The sequence below is a fragment of the Gadus macrocephalus genome, chromosome 21 (assembly GCF_031168955.1).
Source record: "Gadus macrocephalus chromosome 21, ASM3116895v1".
In the NCBI taxonomy this organism is placed as follows: Eukaryota; Metazoa; Chordata; class Actinopteri; order Gadiformes; family Gadidae; genus Gadus; species Gadus macrocephalus.
The window spans coordinates 14326039-14343383 of record NC_082402.1 but is presented as its reverse complement, the minus strand read 5'-3'; the positions used below and the strand labels follow the sequence as shown (position 1 = coordinate 14343383).

Sequence of the window (17345 nt, the reverse complement as noted above, 5' to 3'; positions counted from 1 at the left end):
TAATGATTAACGGAAATCTGCACGAAAGGTTGTTCTCAGATTTGAATATGTTTTACAATGCTTTATTTCCAACTGGATTTGACAACGGAGGATAAGAGTGTCACTCTATTGGCTGAGCCACATAAGGCAGGGGCCATATTTGAAAATTAATTTCTGCCCAGCCTAGTCCAGATTACCTAATTCCCAATCTGCGGCTTGTGGCGTGGTCACACAGAGAGTAGCCCTTATGCCGCAAGACCCTTGTGCAGAATAAGTCACAGCCACAAAGTTCATGATCTCTCGGTCGGTCTACCGCCAGTTTCGGCTGCCTTTGTTTCCGTTCTCCCCTATTATGGTTTGACCAGTGCGTAATGACATGAACACACAGAATGAGGAGAAGTGAAACTGCCTATTACAGAGTTTAGATGTTCTGTTAAAGAGGTTAAATTAACATCAGCTGGTCCTGTAAGAGTCACAGGAATATTGGGATAAGCCTGTGTATCCATGAGTGTGGTTTATATAATGGAATTTCCTTTATTGTGATGTCCAAATATCAATGTTTCATAAGTTTGTTTTGTCCCACTAAGTAAAACTAGTTTCTCTCTGTATCTAGTGTGTGTACGGCCGTTCCTGTTGTGCTGATGTGCTTCTAGTTAAATGGGTGGCACTCCCAAAGTGCCCCTGAGCAATGAGCCTTCAATTAACTGCCTACACCAGAGCATGGGTTGTCGAGGTCAGGGACAGATGAACTCAGCTTGGATACATTCCGCTGACCTGCTGTTCCGGTTGAAAAAGATTGGGTGGAATCAGTTGTTATCTTTTTATGGAGAGAGAATATTGTTTATAGACTTCCAAGATCAGCAAAGTGTTCAAACATGCACAAGTAGGTGGCAGTTCCCTGCCCACATTATGCTGCAATTAACATTCCAGAGGTTGAAAAGCAATATCATTATCAAACGTTGTGTAAAATAATAATCGGTGGAGGCTACCACGCACAACCATACACATTATAAACAAAATAACATAAACATGACTACAAAATCTGCTAAATTGCCCCATTTATATGTGCAATGGAAACCTTGTACAGTAAGTAGGATCGACAAAAAGATGTGACAGCAAGATGGATGCCAGTGAACCCTTATTTGTTCCCCTGTGCATCACGCAGATGGTGCCTTACCCCAGATTAGATCTAAAAGTTTATCCGTTATAAGAGCCTTTCCTATTAAATGTATTAAACTATGATTAAACTAGTAAACCTGACAACTTTGAATGAAAATCTCCTCCCTTCCTCAATATGTTGCAGTGGTTAAAACAGCACCGTAATGAAATTATTCTCATGATCAACATCAATCAGAACATGTGAGGGAGAGAGAGATTATATACTGCTAGGCTATGATAGTGTTTTCAACATGTGCTTCTGTAAACCCATCAACAAAGCAGCAATAGCAAAAACCAAATATACTTTATTTTTCTGGGCTATGAGTGACTGGTGTACTAATCGGCAGGGGAGCAGCAGGGTAGGCCATGAGAGCATGGTAGGGATCACCAGACTTTTTGAGGAGACGTTTGTTTGTCCCTACCGCCAGCTCAGCCTCCCTGTTGTTCTGTGGGAAATGATAGTCTGTTTTCCGATCCTACCGCATCTGGTATTCAGTCACCAGCAAAGATGGCCTTGAGGTGCTCGGTTTCTGCTTTGGATGTTTTGGATGTAAGTTTGGCCTCTTCAAATATCTTTAACAATAGCCCACAATGATTACGTTTTAGTTATTTTCTGTCTGAAACAGGTCTGCCTCTACAACAGACCATGGCCTTGACAGGCACTCAGGCACTCAGGCAGCATACAGTAAACGTGTCAACACTTTTGTCAACTCTCTGCTGAGACCAGGCCAACACACGTGCTGTTTAGCACTCATTCTGTATTTGGTTATTCCCAGATGGCCCTCGTGCAGCTTTGTCTGCAGGAATGCCCTCAGCAATACTGGGCTAACTATTCTGCTGGAGCAGGCCATTTTGAACTGTGAACTCATCTGAGAATGGCAGCTATATCTTGAATCCTCTCAATATAAAACTTGTCTGGACATTCTTCCACACTATGTCTCCAGGTGCTGGAGTTATTCCCAGATGGCCCTTGTGTTGTGCCCAGATGTCTCTAAGACTCTTTTCTGTAACTGGCAGGCTTGCTGTGAGTCAACATACAGGTTGATCTCTTTCTCTTGCAGTCCCTCTGCTGTGTTGCTGGCAGGAGCTCTTGAAAGCAAGCTCGCATTCGACATGTCTTTTCAGGCGATTTCTGTTATTGTGTAAAGGAATCTTGTGTAAAGTTGCTTGCGTTAATGCTGTTTCAGAGCTGTGAGTTCCCCTAAGGTTTCTGAGCCCAACAGAGGAACCAGAGGCTTGTAATCATTGTCAATATGGGAAGTGTGGAGGCCAGCACCTCCTTCTAAATCTGAGCATATGCATCTTCAATGCTGCTGAGGACTTTCAAGGAGTACGTCACAGGTATTCACTCTGTGTCTGGTTTCCAATGGAGTAGCAGAGCCCCCATCCAATATGAGGACGAACCAGCAGAGACTAGCATTTCAGCGCTTGGGTCAGTGCGTGGGGGGTGTCAGTTGTTCTTTGATTCTATCAAAGGCCTTCTGCTTTGGTGGCCCCCAGGTCCACATGTTTGATTTCTTCCAAAGGTGTTTGATATGATGCGTTTTCCCAACAGGGTGAGGCAGAGTTATTGCCCCATAATAATTGTCATCCCCACGGTGCTTACCATTTTGGGGTCCACTCTGACCCCCAATGCCACCATCTCCTGCCCATTGAAGTCACACTGGTCATTGAGCCTCACTCCTGCCTTTTGCAGTCTTGACAGCACCCTCCGTAGCCTCAATGTACTCCTCCCCAGGAGCCCATTGCGCATCAGACCCAGGACGCCTTCCAGGCCATCCAGGATACGAGTGATGCCTTTCTGAATTGATTCGGTGCAGATGAGATTCCAAAGCACAGACGGGTATTACAATGCCGCCCAAACTGAGTTAGGTGAAAGTGGTTAGCCGAGAGCACTCCTCGGAGACCGGACTCTGTCAGAATCCTTCATCGGCATCTAGCTTTGACAACACCTCTGCTCCATGAATGTCCTGCTTGGTGCTCTTACGGTTATTGCTGGGAGAGACTCTGAATTTCCTTTCATCACCTCCCCTGCAGGACCTTTGTGGCCCTCTATGGCCTGCTGAACTGGCCGAAGGATTGTGGTCACATCAGCTCAGGTGTTGATTTTGAACCCTGCATTATAATTGTCAGACTTTATTTCTGTCCTCCATGGCCTGCCCTACTCAGCTGTCAGTGAGCCAAGGAATGCAACCTCATCATCAGTCTCCTTACTCACTGTGGCTACGTTAATTTCATACATTTGTTTGGTTGTGGACACTCTCGTATAGTGTCCCTTTTCTCTGCAATGATTGCTCTGCTTCCTGTGGGAGGTTGCATGCTATGCCCTCTCATGTCCCTCCATCTTTTTCAATGTCTGTCTTTTCGGCGGTGCATTCTTGAATGTATGTCTGGCTTGTAGCCTTGATTGCCTCGACATTGCACTGCTGCACGTGCATGCTGTCGAGCTGCAGGATTGGGATTCCCCTTTATAAGTAGTCTCTGGCTTTTCTTTTTTCATCTGCTCGCTTTCATGAGCTTTGGTAACCGCTATCTTTGGTGTCAGTTCCGTAATTGTTCTGATAAGTGTTTAACTGTCAGACGCACAACAAGTCTATCCCTCACCTTTTCATCATGCAAAGCTCCATATCAGCAGTACTCCAGTAGGCAAAACAGCCACCTATAAATCTGTCAGATGACTAGCCCAAACCTCAAAAATCTAATTCCTGGGAGCCACATAGTGAGCATCCAACTGTCTTTTAACCGTCTTCAGCTCACATGCTTGATTAGGGGTAAGGCGCTAGGAAACCAGTATGTCCTCTGCTTACTCTCCAGTCATATAAATCAGGGAATTCCCTAGATTTTCTTCCTCTTGCATTTCTAATCCAAAAGCCATAATAAATCTTTCAAAGTGCTTCCTCCACTACGTCCCGTCATCAGCCTTCAACGTGTATTTCTCTGTCGGGACACTTGAAACTGATTGATGTTGCCGCCGTGAGAGTTTGCTTACTTTGGCAAAAGTGCTTTGATCGGCGAGAAGAAAAAAAACACTCTGGACTTAACTTGACACCCACTCGCTGACAACTTCTGGTACCATCTTCTATTGTTTATAGGTGCAAAGAAACCTTACAATCAGGATAGACATTCGGATGTTGCACTAAGGTAGGTGCCAGTTTACGCTTTGCAACCACAGTGCATGCATTCTTTGATCTTTTATCCAATAAAATACAATTCATCAATGTAAATTTCTTATGCCTATTATTCATAATTTTCCACATGCTTTTCAATACTATGAAGACCTTTTTTAAACCAAACTACTTTGCATGGCTGTTTGCATTTAAAATAATAGGCAAAAATACAACCCAATAACAATCTTAAAGATGAATATGAAATATTACTTGAGTTAAACTTTATGATATTGCAGAAAAGTGTAAACATTGTGATGAGAGTTTCTCTCTGAACTCGTCCTGGCATGTCCCTCGAGATCCCTGTTGAACCAGCATGTTAGGTCAAGTTTCATGATAACATGAAATTCTACCATGTTGTTCACTTCTACTTCCTCATAAAAACTTGATGATAGACCTGGGGCCGCGAAAAATATAGGATTTTGTACGTTTATTTTCTAGAAGGGTGGCTCATTACCGAAATGACTTTGGGCTGTTATGTTTTATCACAGACATTTAACTGAAACGTTCAGGATCGTTTTGGAGAAGTAATGCTCAGCAAAGTTATGGAAAGCGTATGATACATATTGGAAAGATCAAGGATAGATATAGAAGTGTACTGAACTGTTTAGAAAACACAGGACAATGACATTGGAAAGTACAATGTCATGTATTCTGATCAAATATATATGTTATATATGATGTAATATATGGTGCAATGCATGCAACACAACCTAATAAGATATAATTGATGAGTCATCCCTGGCATTGAATAACAGCAACGGAATGACACAGGGACTTCATGATAACATTTATTTCAATGGAGTATCAAAACAAAATGGAAAGATAATATGGCAAGGCAGAAGTGCACGCAGCTGATCGTTGTCCTGATACCTGGAGCTTTCGAACACTTTTACAGAGCAGCAAAACCAACAACTTACATAATCTTCTGATGTAACCGGACTGGGCAGAGTATAAATATAAACATCAGCTAGCTAGAATTGTGTTTGTGCCTGCTACTGTTAACAGTAACAAGAAAGGGTTAATTTGTAGATATCAAAATAACTTCTGTGTCAGTGGTAAATAATGAATAACACTCATCCAAACAAACTCACATGTACAGACGGCCCGCGCCTGGCTTGTTTCATTCAAATTATTACGTGTTTAATAAAGATACAAAATAATGAGATTTAACACTTTCAAAAAAGTCAAATCGTCCCCACAATTGCCAACGTGTGCTCATTCTTTTTAAACTGTAAAGCTTGAACGATAAGGCTGCTAGCATACTTGTTCTATAAATTGTGTTTTTGTTGCTGCCTTTGAACATTTTAGCAAAGGTAATCTGTCCCCGTGGTTTCGGCACTGAATAATTATTTTTGGTGCTCTCTTGTCTGGCTTCAGCTATAACTAGCTAGCGTAAGACATTAACAACTTAAAACAGTGGATGTACATGAAAAGGCATTCACTTATTACCACAGTCCACACTTTAGATACCTAGCAATGGTTATCTACGGACCACTTCTTCCAAGCATATCTTTTATATAAATACATGACAGAAAAGTGCATATGCATGGGTACTTTCAACATCAGGAAATATATACACATTGACCTACATTTAGAGCTGTTCAGCAGTAGAATTCAGTTTGATAAAAAAAAATATTACTAGTAATACATCCTTAGTGGGTTCTGCACTGTCTTTTCTCAGTGCACCTGGTTTAGGTATTTTTTTCTCCCTAGAAATACACCAGGTTTAAAGAGCTACAGTTGTGTACTAAAGTCGCTACCTTCGTCCATACAATGCATGAAATTGACTTGAATCAACCCTAATTCAGAACCTTCATGGCTGTTGCCATTCTCCATGACGTGAACTTTGCTCTCTGTATCTGTTACAGAATAAGACACAGCAAACCTGGACCATTTGAATATTATGAGAAATGAAATAACATGATGTATCTAGGTCCTGAGGTGTTAGCCATAACATGTGTAACTATGTGTGTTTTAAGTGACAGTGGCAAGGCAGAGGGCGATACTCAGTGGTAGTCAACAAACACTCGAATACAGTATCTACATACACACTTTTCGAATATTACACATTGTACATCATTTTTTCAGAAACAACAAGAGCCTTTATCTTGGATTACACACGCATGCACATGTGCAAGCTGTTACCCTAATGGTGTTTGGCGCACAAGCAGTCCCTGTCAGACTTTCACAACCAACTTGGCTTCAACAGCGATGAGATGTGCCTCCGAAGTCGGTTAAGTTCATGAATCACCAGTAAATAGAAAGATGAAAGGGATACCGTCTGTTTTCTGTGTGTACGAAACCCTGATGATCGGCAGTCCCAACCACCACCACTAGAAGGCGAGCTCCTCTGCTTCTTCTGCGACTGTCTGTCTGTTGGCTGACCGTTCTGAGGGTCGGGGCCGGGGAACATTCGGTCGGCCGACCTCTTACCTTGCTAGCAGCAACTTCTGGTGTTTACTTTGGCTTTTCAACTAATTGAATCATACTTTTTTAAACTAAGAGAAGTCCTGGATTCTTCCATCCATCCATCCATCGCTCAAAGCTGCAGGCAGGAGCTTTGAATGGTCTCCATGGCGTCCAACCCGCCGCACTGTACCTCTGCCAGGCTGAGTCCCCCCACCAGAGGGGCCGCTGCAATGGAGGAGATGGTGTTGGTCGAGGAGGAGCAGGGGTGGGTGGAGGAGGAGCAGGCGGTGCTGGTGGAGGTGATGTTGTGCAGCGTCACGGTGCTCTCCCTGAGGTGCTGGAGGAAGAGGTTCCTCTCGTCCTCCGGGGTTTGGCCGTTCCGGGCTCTCACGATGCAGGTGGGCCGGTGGAGGTTGAGCATGTAGACCAGCTGCTGCTTCTGCTGCTTGAGCTCCTCGATCTGGGCCTTGAGGTCCGCGTTGACGCCCTCCAGCTTCTCAGACTCCTGGAGGAGGGAGGAGGAGGGATAGGAGGATGTGAAAGGGTTGGTTAGATTGCGGCCACTTTCACCCATGAGGGACTGTTCATGTTTCTATGCTGGACACTAAAGTAAACAAAACTCAAAGTGTTTCTAATCTTTATCCTCAGAGCAGGACGTTATTTGAATATCTGCACTGTACCTGCTGTAAGCCGTCTGTCTTTTCCTTCTTCTTGTTGCGGCACTTGGCAGCTGCAACCTTGTTCCTCTCCCTCCTCCTCTTCCTCCTATCATGGTCTTCGGGAGTATACTAAACCAGAGAAGAAGAAACCACACATTTAAATATCATGAAATATCATATCATGGATAGAAATACATCATGGACCAATTAGAGGAGGGCTGAAGAAACGTGACGAAAATAATTGATGAGAAAGGAAAATAAGAAAATGGATGAAATTAGGAGAGAAGTGAATAAAAGCAAAGTGGAAAGGCTTAGAGAAGAAGGAAGGAGAAAGAAGAGCCGAAAACAGTAGCGCAGAGAAACAAAACAGAAGTGAAATGAGGAGAGGCAGAAGTAGAGGGATGGTACCTCTCGCTTGGATCCCGAGCCGCTGTAGTCGGCTGTCCTGTCCGAGCTGGAGCTGGCTCCATCGGAGCTCATGTCGACGCTGATCCCGCTGTAGAGCCGTTTGCTCTGGATGGCGTGGCGGAGCTCCTCCTTCACGATGGGGCTGAAGTCTGCGAAGTCGTCCAGGGTGAGGGTCCCGGGCGGTGACAGGCAGGGCACCAGGGCGGAGCAGCTGATGTCGGCCAGCGTGGGACCGGGGTGCTGAAGCATCATTCTGAGAAACGCAGTTGGAAAACGAAAGACTGATAAGATTTGTGCTCAAAACGAAACGCAACATTTCGAACTACGCAGGAGGAAACGTGAGAAAGGCAAACAGAAAGCGAACGGGAGAGCAAAATGAGCCAGAGTTTCGACTTTGTTACACAACGTTTGGTAGAGATGCCGACACGTTGTTACACAACGACCTCTCCCAGACCGGGCTATATAGCGCAGGTGTGTTGCATAATCTATGGACAGGGTTGTTTTATCGTGAAAGACTGTTCTAGCAAAGTCTGGGACATTTAGGATTTAATTATTCCATTGAATCGCGTCTCGATCATAAACGACATCCTATCAAATGCCTAGCAATTTTTTTTATTTTATTTTTTATAAACGTAATCGGCTAAAAAAGTAGAAGTTAACTGTGAGCCTGGCTAGATGTATAATTAATAAAGCTTTTGAGTTGTTTTACATAGGCCTATCTAAGTATTAAGTTGGATGCAGCAAACAAGTCGACTATAAAATTCAACAACACGCCGGAACATCCACAAAACTACCTCAAAGTGTCCAACCAACAAAATAAACAATTGTTTAATTCACAAAAATAGAAATCATTGAATCACTTTTGCGCTACGCTCCGGTTTGTCCGGCCGGGATCAGAGAGCCAAAGTCCGGCCAGCGGGTGTCCGGACGGACCGGCAGGGAATCCCCGGACCCGGGTCTACTTACAGCGGTGACAGCGAGCACAAGAAACGAAAAGACAAGGGTCCACACTAACCTGATAAAGTGTGTTGCTGAGCCGTCGTATATCAACCTTCTTCTGCTATCTTATCTCAAGTTTTCGGCGGTTTGTCTCTTTTAGTATCTTCCTCTCACTGTGTGTTGCTGTTATAACTCTCGCGTTGCATCACCCCTTTATATAGCTGGTGTGGGCCGTCCCGGCTCGTGCACGCCGTCGGGCAATCTCTCTTTTTTTTTTTTTACAAGCAGCAGCAGGGAGGGAGGAGAGGGAGGGGTGACGTCATCCTATTTATAGACGGCTACAATCCTGCGGTGATGCAATCGAGTCGTCGCGAGGTAAACTCTGCCATAACAGGCCAGGCCACCGCCCCTCCTCCCGCGCGCAGACCTGACCCCGCCCCCTCTGCTCACCCCGCCCCCTCGACGCTCTCCCTCAGTCTGTTTGGAAACCTCCAAGGGACGTCGACCCTCACATTTGACAACCGGTGTTGCCAGATTGGGCGGGAAATCTGGCCCAATCCGGTAACACAGTTAACAATGCTAATAAACGAACAGCGATGTAATAAGAATCCAATGCTATTTTGCTATTCACCAAACGCCTTCACACGTAGCATAGCCTGTTGAAAACTTTGAAATAGTTTATGAAGTTACTCTATTTGAGCCTGACATGTTTTTTTCAGAGATATTTTTTTTTATCAAGTAGGATGGATCCGCCAAAGTGGGTTGCCTCATTCTTTTAGTTGGGATTGCTGTGTTATAAAATAAGCCATAATCTTTCCTTTGGACTCGTTGGGCTTGCTCCAGACAGAGCTCTGCTGTTCTGTTGGTCAATTAGTAGCCATGGAAACGGAGATAAGAAGGGGAATTCCTTCAGAGGGCAAGGATTTCTATACACATTCTTCTCTCCTTCTCTTCTCTTTCCTTCTCTCCTCTCCTCCTCCCTTTCCCTACCTACTCCTCTCATTCCCTCTCCTCTCATTCCTTCTCTTACTCCCCTTCCCCTCTCCCCCGCCCCTTCTCTCCTTCGCCTCTCTCCTACGTGACACACACACACACACACACACACACACACACACACACACACACACACACACACACACACACACACACACACACACACACACACACACACACACACACACACACACACACACACACACACACACACACAACCATTGTATATATAAAAATATTCTGCTTTCATCTCCCCCCTTTATAGTGCAACAAACAAACTTATTTTTGTTATTTATTTTATCACAACTAAATATTTTCCATTAAATATCTTCCCATTTCTGCGAGCTCAAAGCCAAGTCAAAGCCTTTTTGAAAAGTGTGTGTTTTCCTACAAACCTCAATCAACTTACGTCATGTTCGACAGTAAGGTCAGGCTGACGTCACTGAAAAAGTTGCAATGCATAATATTCTAGCTATTTCTCAAATTTCCACAGTTCTGTCGACCTGACAGTGCAAAGTGTGTGTGTGTGTGTGTGTGTGTGTGTGTGTGTGTGTGTGTGTGTGTGTGTGTGTGTGTGTGTGTGTGTGTGTGTGTGTGTGTGTGTTTTCCATGGTGAGACTGTTTCCAAAGGAGCAACAGCGAGATTAAAGCAGCCTCATGTTGAATTTATATCGACTAATACTTGATGTGCGTGTGGGTGTGTTTCCCTGACTACCAATATACAATCTCTAATAAAAGGTGAATTCTTAACTGAGGTGTCAAATGCTTACCCACCATAAACCCACTATATCTATCCAAATTACCTCTAGCAGATTAACTTTATATACTAGTCGTAATGACACAATTATGAATAATAATAATAATAATAATAATAATAATAATAATAATAATCATCATTATCATCATCATCATCATCATCAAATTATTTTTTTCTACGTTTTTCAATATATTCAGTAGGCCTATACGCAGTGCTTATTGAAGCATCTTTAAGTTAGATCACTATATCACGAATAATCTTGAAGTACAGGTAGAAATATGTGGACACGGACAACTTATCTCCCCGGTGCTCCGCGAGCATCTGACAGAGAGAGCTCTCGTGCTGTCAACGGTAGCGGCTCAACTGTCAACAACAGCCTCCCCCCCCCCCCTATCTCTCTCTCTCTCTCTCTCTCTCTCTCTCTCTCTCTCTCTCTCTCTCTCTCTCTCTCTCTCTCTCTCTCTCTCTCTCTCTCTCTCTCTCTCTCTCTCTCTCTCTCTCTCTCTCTCTCTCTCTCTCTCTCTCTCTCTCTCTCTCTCTCTCTCTCTCTCTCTCTCTCTCTCTCTCTCTCTCTCTCTCTCTCTCTCTCTCTCTCTCTCTCTCTCTCTCTCTCTCTCTCTCTCTCTCTCTCTCTCTCTCCCTCTCCCTCTCCCTCTCCCTCTCCCTCTCCCTCCTCCCTCTCTTCCTCACAAGATCAAGATTACGTCATCCTTTCCGGGAAGTGCCGCGAGCTCCATCCACCCGTTGGCATTGCCGGTCAACCGGCCGGGGACCGGGAAGCCGGAGTGGAGCTAGGGTGGGAAAGACCTGCCCGCCCCGCCCGCGCGGCGCATCACGCCACCGATAAGAAGGGGGAAGTGATAAGGGAAGCGGGGAGGTCGTGATGGGGTGGTCGGAGAGGGCGCGTGGACGGACGATGTTTAATTGCGCTCGCGAGCTGAGGCTGAGTGAATCACCACATTCCCGTAAAGTGCGAGGCGTTTAGTCATACCGTGAAGCCGTGCTGGTCGCTCGTGCCCCGTTCCCGTCCGTCAAATATCCAGTTTCGCCTGAAATGTATCGTTACAAGAAACTATTTTATTTAGTAGCGTAGCCTATTAACATCATATGGATGGAGGGAGTTAATTTAATGTGTTGTTTCTATAAAATGTGTCTTCAGTAGTTATTGCAAGTATGTATACTTGCCTATTATATAATAATCACATAGATGATGGAGTGAGGTAAGTTAATGTCTTGTTTATAAAATGTGTCTTCAGTAGTTATTGCAATGCTCTTCGATTAAAAGGTGCAGCACTCTCTAAATAATCAGTTTTCTCTGATGTAAACAAACACAGGTGAAGCTGCAGCTACTGGGCCTTCTCGTGAGCTGGTTTAGTTGTAGGTACAGCTGCTGCTCTTGTACAGACTAACCTAGCGCAGTTAGCATACCTCCTCCACTCCAGCAGCACTGAGGTGCTAAAACAGGCTACACCTGTATTCTAGACGTCACGCAGCGCTCCATAATTACTGTGGGACTGCCCATGGGCCATGGCTATGTTACGCTCTCACCGTCACTCTTATGTAAGGGGAGACGCGAGCACCGTTTGTAAACAACATCAGTAGCCATAGCAACTGTGTGTGCGTGTGTGTTGTGATGTTTTTTTGTTCATAAGGCTGAGAGAGATTATGGCAGTGGTGCAGTATCATGATACATGATACACAGCTCCATATTTAGAAGGTTTTAAATATAAAATAAAGCTCCTGTACAAACAGAACAACTGATTTTAAGCAACAAGCAAACTACGAGGCACCCCACTGGGGCGTGGATTGCGTTCAAAACACTGGGTGTGGAAGGACATGTAACCGCTGGGGGTTGCAAACATTTGCAGACCTTAAAAGGGGATCAGCAGTCCAACTTCCCCCCGCCCCTAGATTAAGGTAGGCCGATGGCATTCATAATGATCAGAGGAAAGTGTCATAAAAGTGGTTTGGAAGCCAGTAGGCTAAATCAAATTCCAGCGGATAGCCTTGTCTTACAGGAAACTGATGCAACAGGTTTTGTTTTTACTGGTGTGTGTTCAAGGGCATGGAGGTGGTATCATGGGATGAGTATAGACCACTCGTGGGAGACCGGACCTTTCAGAAGACTCCAGCCGTTAACTGCTTTTGTGCTGGAGAACCTCATGTGGTGTGTGGTGAATGGGCCACAGGTCAATGTGTTGACGCAATGTTTGCCGTGATATCAAACAATATCAAAGCTTATCAGGAGACCATTTATTTCCTGGTACCTTTTGTAATCTTCTGTCACATTGTACACATAGTTATAACCACAACCGCTACTGCTGCTAATGGGCAGGGTAGGGCCATGGTGTCTCCCATACAATTGGTACTGGGTTTGTTCTCAATGTATGCAGTCTACGATGAGCAACAGGGCCCAACCCCTACCTGCTCCTTATGACCTGTATCGGGATTCACTGTCGGCCCACTACCACTATCCTGTATCACTACACTGCTACTCAACGAATATAAATACTACTATATTTACTGTTCTACTAGTACTAATCATATTCTGATAATACTACTACTACTACTACTACTACTTATAATAATAATAATAATAATAATAATAATAATAATAATAATAATAATAATAATAAAATACAATTAATGTATTTAGTTTGGTTAGGGCCTTTGAAAGAATCCACTTAACAAAGTTTTACAGTACAAAAATATGGAAACACCATAGTGGCAATAAAAGGAATACTTATATTTAAATAAACAAAGACAACACACTTTAGTGCCATCAGGGGAACAGGGAACAGGAAAAAATTCTACGCATTATGGGCAATATAATCACAACCCATGAAACGGTTACTGCCACTCCAACCCAGGCCAGCAGTTAAAATAAACTCTGGAATACTGGAAATAAAGCTTTGACCTTGACCGCCCAATCTCTGTGAAACCAAATAAATGAACCTTTTTAAAATAACAGCCACCCACACACACACATTCTCACACAGGCACGCTAACACCCAAGCATGCACACACACACAAACACACACACACACAAACACACGCGCACACACACGCGCACACACACGTATACACATTAAACACAGACACACACAAACACATACAAACACACACATATATACAAAAAACACAGCACACACACACACACGTCCACACACAAAGACAGGTGAAAGTCAAACATTTACACAGTGGTGTAATATAGGCTTGTAGTGGCATTGCATGTGTGGGCATTTCTGGTGTGTGTGTGTGTGTGTGTGTTTCGCGTCAGGACCCTAATGGGGTCTGACAACCTCATATCGTGGGATCGCAGCCAAACACTTAAGACCGCACACATGCTAAAAAAACTCATTAAATAATTGCTAGCCTAGCTAAGTCACAGAGCTGGGTCACCCTACCCCCACCCTGCCCTACTCTCTTCACTATACCCTGGCACCCGGCTACACTAGTCATAGCTATTTCTGACTGGGTGACAGCTAGCTTTGCTTAGCTTACGCACGCTCAATTTAAGCATGCACTCATTCATCAAGTCTCCAAAAGGGGTTCAGGGGGACGATAGGGGATAGTGTGTGTGTGTGTGTGGTTGAGGTGGGGGAGAGAGGCAGAGGGGGAGAGAGGGAGAGAGGGATGAAGGTCTAAATGCTACACCACTCAAAAGGGCCCATGAGCTAAGAGCAGTAGTAGGCCAGCTGCCCCGGGGTAGCCCCTGGATTCTGTGCGGGCCTCCACTGCACCGCGTCACCGCTGTGATATGAAGTATGACGTAGCTCACATGTACTCGGTCGCTTACTGTCGTTGACCGTCACAGAATAAGAATATCTCCATGATCTCGATTGTAACTATGATCAAGGCCTTTAGAAATACATTCAACTTTAATTGACTTCTCCATCAAAGTACACGCAGCACGTGTTACAAAATGTGGAATTCACGCCAAATAGAGCTGGGTATCAAAAATATTTAATTTGCATAGCTCTTATGTTAGTTGGGCCGTGTGGAAATAATAATATGATCATTTTAAAATGTTTTGTGTGCATGATTACATTGAATACATTTTATTGAGGTGTTTTATTAATCAAAGCTTAATCACAAAGGTTCCTGGTCGCGAGATTCTAGTCAGAAATAGTCAGATGGAACCTCTGGTTAAAACGTCCATTATTGGTGTTTCTGTGACATTGGTCTTGGTCTTAGTTTGAGATGGCATGTTGATATGGGCAGATACCCTGTTTTCAGGTCACTACTAACGGAGCGTTCCAGATGATTCATGTGATCGGTGGGGAGGTCATGGAGGTGAAATTACAAAACATTTTCCAGGACTCCTGTCCAACTCGTTCCATTGTTTCATTGCTGTCCTGTCATTTCCTTACAACATTTCCCTTTAATATGTTAGTTAGTTGTACTTTGTGAACCAATCCATTTGAGCTGCTAGGGCTGCTTTGGGTGCAAAAGGATGAGCACATTTCCTGGAAAGGGAAGGGAATTATTGAAAGATGTTTATTTTATTTTTTTATCTGAAGTTTTATCTGTAGATCTTTTCTCAGCTTTTCTCTAAGACATCGCACAACTGCCAACTCCCTCCCTCCCTCCCTCCCTCCCTCCCTCCCTCCCTCCCTCCCTCTCTCCCTGTTTCCTGAGGTGGGCAGTGTCACAGTAACATTGTTTATGTTTGCATGCTGCTACCATGCCGACGCCCCCATTACGTAGGCCTACAGTGGACTTCCACCCCTGGTATGCAGGCAGATATGTGGACGAGCGAGATAAATAGACAGGGAGTGTCAGAGAGAGAGGAAAGCCCTATTGCCAGGGCTGTGTTTCATTCTGTAAATGACGTCCTGCCCAGGGTCACGTAGAAACCCTCTCCTGTAGCAACGATGTTCATCATATAAATAGAAGTTACGAAACATCGTCATGAACAAAAATGCAACCAAATGTTTATGGATATATATCGAGAGAGAGAGAGAGAGAGAGAGAGAGAGAGAGAGAGAGAGAGAGAGAGAGAGAGGGGAGACAGACAGACAGACAAACACTTAAATGTTCCAGTGTATACACAAACACAGCTACGTTATACGTCTAAAACGGCCTAAAATTAATTTAAAAGCACTTGCCAATTTTACTGTATTAAACCACAACAAATCCTTTAAACGGCCTACTGCTCTTTGTGGTAACATCTAAGCGTTTCTCAGCGAGCAGTGATGGGTGTGTGCTCAAAGTGAAAGAGGGGAAGGCTGGTTTCAGAATGAGACTCGGCCCCGGATTCCCAGGTCTGACCCGCATTGGCTGTCACGCCTCATTGTGACATCACATCCTGTCTGAGTCGCGGGGCTATTTTGGGAGCATGTGCACACGGGGGTTACATGGCCTTGGACTTGGCCAATGGTTCAAGTGCGTTTACGCACGAACACACACACACGCACACACAAACGCACACACACGCACACACACACACACGCACGCACACACAGACGCACACACGGACGCACACACACACACCAGAGCCTAGCTGATCTTTTTTTGCTCTACACACATGCACGTTGAACCACAGGGAAATTCGGTCTCATTGTATCACCCTGTGTATATATACTGATCGAATTTCTGTGTGTGTGTGTGTGTGTGCTTGTGTGTCTGTATGTGTATAGACAGCGTATAACCATTAATATATACACTATGTATAAATATATACAGTGTGTATATAAGTATATTCGTAATTGTATATACAATGTACAGTATACATATATTTATATATCAGTAATTGTATATATATCAGGTATTTGTTTATATATTTGTTAGTGTGTATAATTATAAACAATATGGCAAATTTCAATATATATACTGAATATAGCACTAACCCTTAACCCTCTTCTAATAATGTCACGTTAGTTTATATCTGTGTACATATTAGCTAAAGTTAAACTAAGCTCAGAGAATGGATTGTCCCTAAAAGAGTTAGAGTTGGAACAAGTTGTTAATAAGGGAATAAGGGATGTTCCTTAGTGTGTGATTTGGTATTTCTGATCATTGGTCACACACACACACACACACACACACACACACACACACACACACACACACACACACACACACACACACACACACACACACACACACACACACACACACACACACACACACACACACACACACACACACACACACACACACAAACAAACACATATATACACACACACACAAACACACACCCACTCTCACACACACTCTCTCTCTCACTCTCTCTCTTGGATCTATAAAAACACGCCTAAAGTTCAGCAGAGTAAAACCTTAAGTGCTCCACTACGAACACGCCTCTATAGATCCCTCTGTACTGGCATGGTGTTGGTTTACTACTCTCTGGCAACCACACTGATGGGAGCAGAGTAGCTATCCCCTTGGAGCTCCGGGATCTCTGTCCCACTATGGAGTCAAACAATGTGTACCTGGACCGCTGCATGTAATGGAAGATGGAGCAACGATTTGGTATCGCTGATCTGTGGTCACACCCAGCCACACACGCACGCACGCACGCACGCACGCACGCACGCACGCACGCACGCACGCACGCACGCACGCACGCACGCACGCACGCACGCACGCACGCACGCACGCACGCACGCACACACACACACAGATACTCAAACACACACACACACACACACACACACACACACACACACACACACACACACACACACACACACACACACACACACACACACACACACACACACACACACACACACACACACACTCATAAAAGACAGATACAAAACAAACAGGGTTGCTCTTTCAGATCGATTGTTTCTGACAGCAAATTAACGGTGAGTCAGCGATTTGCTGTTGCTGCTGCTGACTCACCTCCAGCACGTGTCTTTCCAG

General features: G+C 44.3%; 1 protein-coding gene across 1 annotated transcript; it reads right to left on the bottom strand.

Annotated features, from left to right (window-relative positions):
- Nucleotides 1–5078: 5078 nt before the first annotated feature.
- Nucleotides 5079–8955, bottom strand: atf3 (activating transcription factor 3). Its single transcript, XM_060041436.1, has 4 exons — nt 8796–8955; nt 7781–8033; nt 7394–7501; nt 5079–7218 (listed from the first exon to the last, which is right to left on the bottom strand). The coding sequence occupies exons 2-4, from the start codon at nt 8030–8032 to the stop codon at nt 6844–6846; spliced, it is 735 nt and encodes a 244-aa protein (XP_059897419.1). The 5' UTR covers nt 8033; nt 8796–8955; the 3' UTR covers nt 5079–6843.
- Between the last annotated feature and the right edge of the window lie 8390 nt (nt 8956–17345).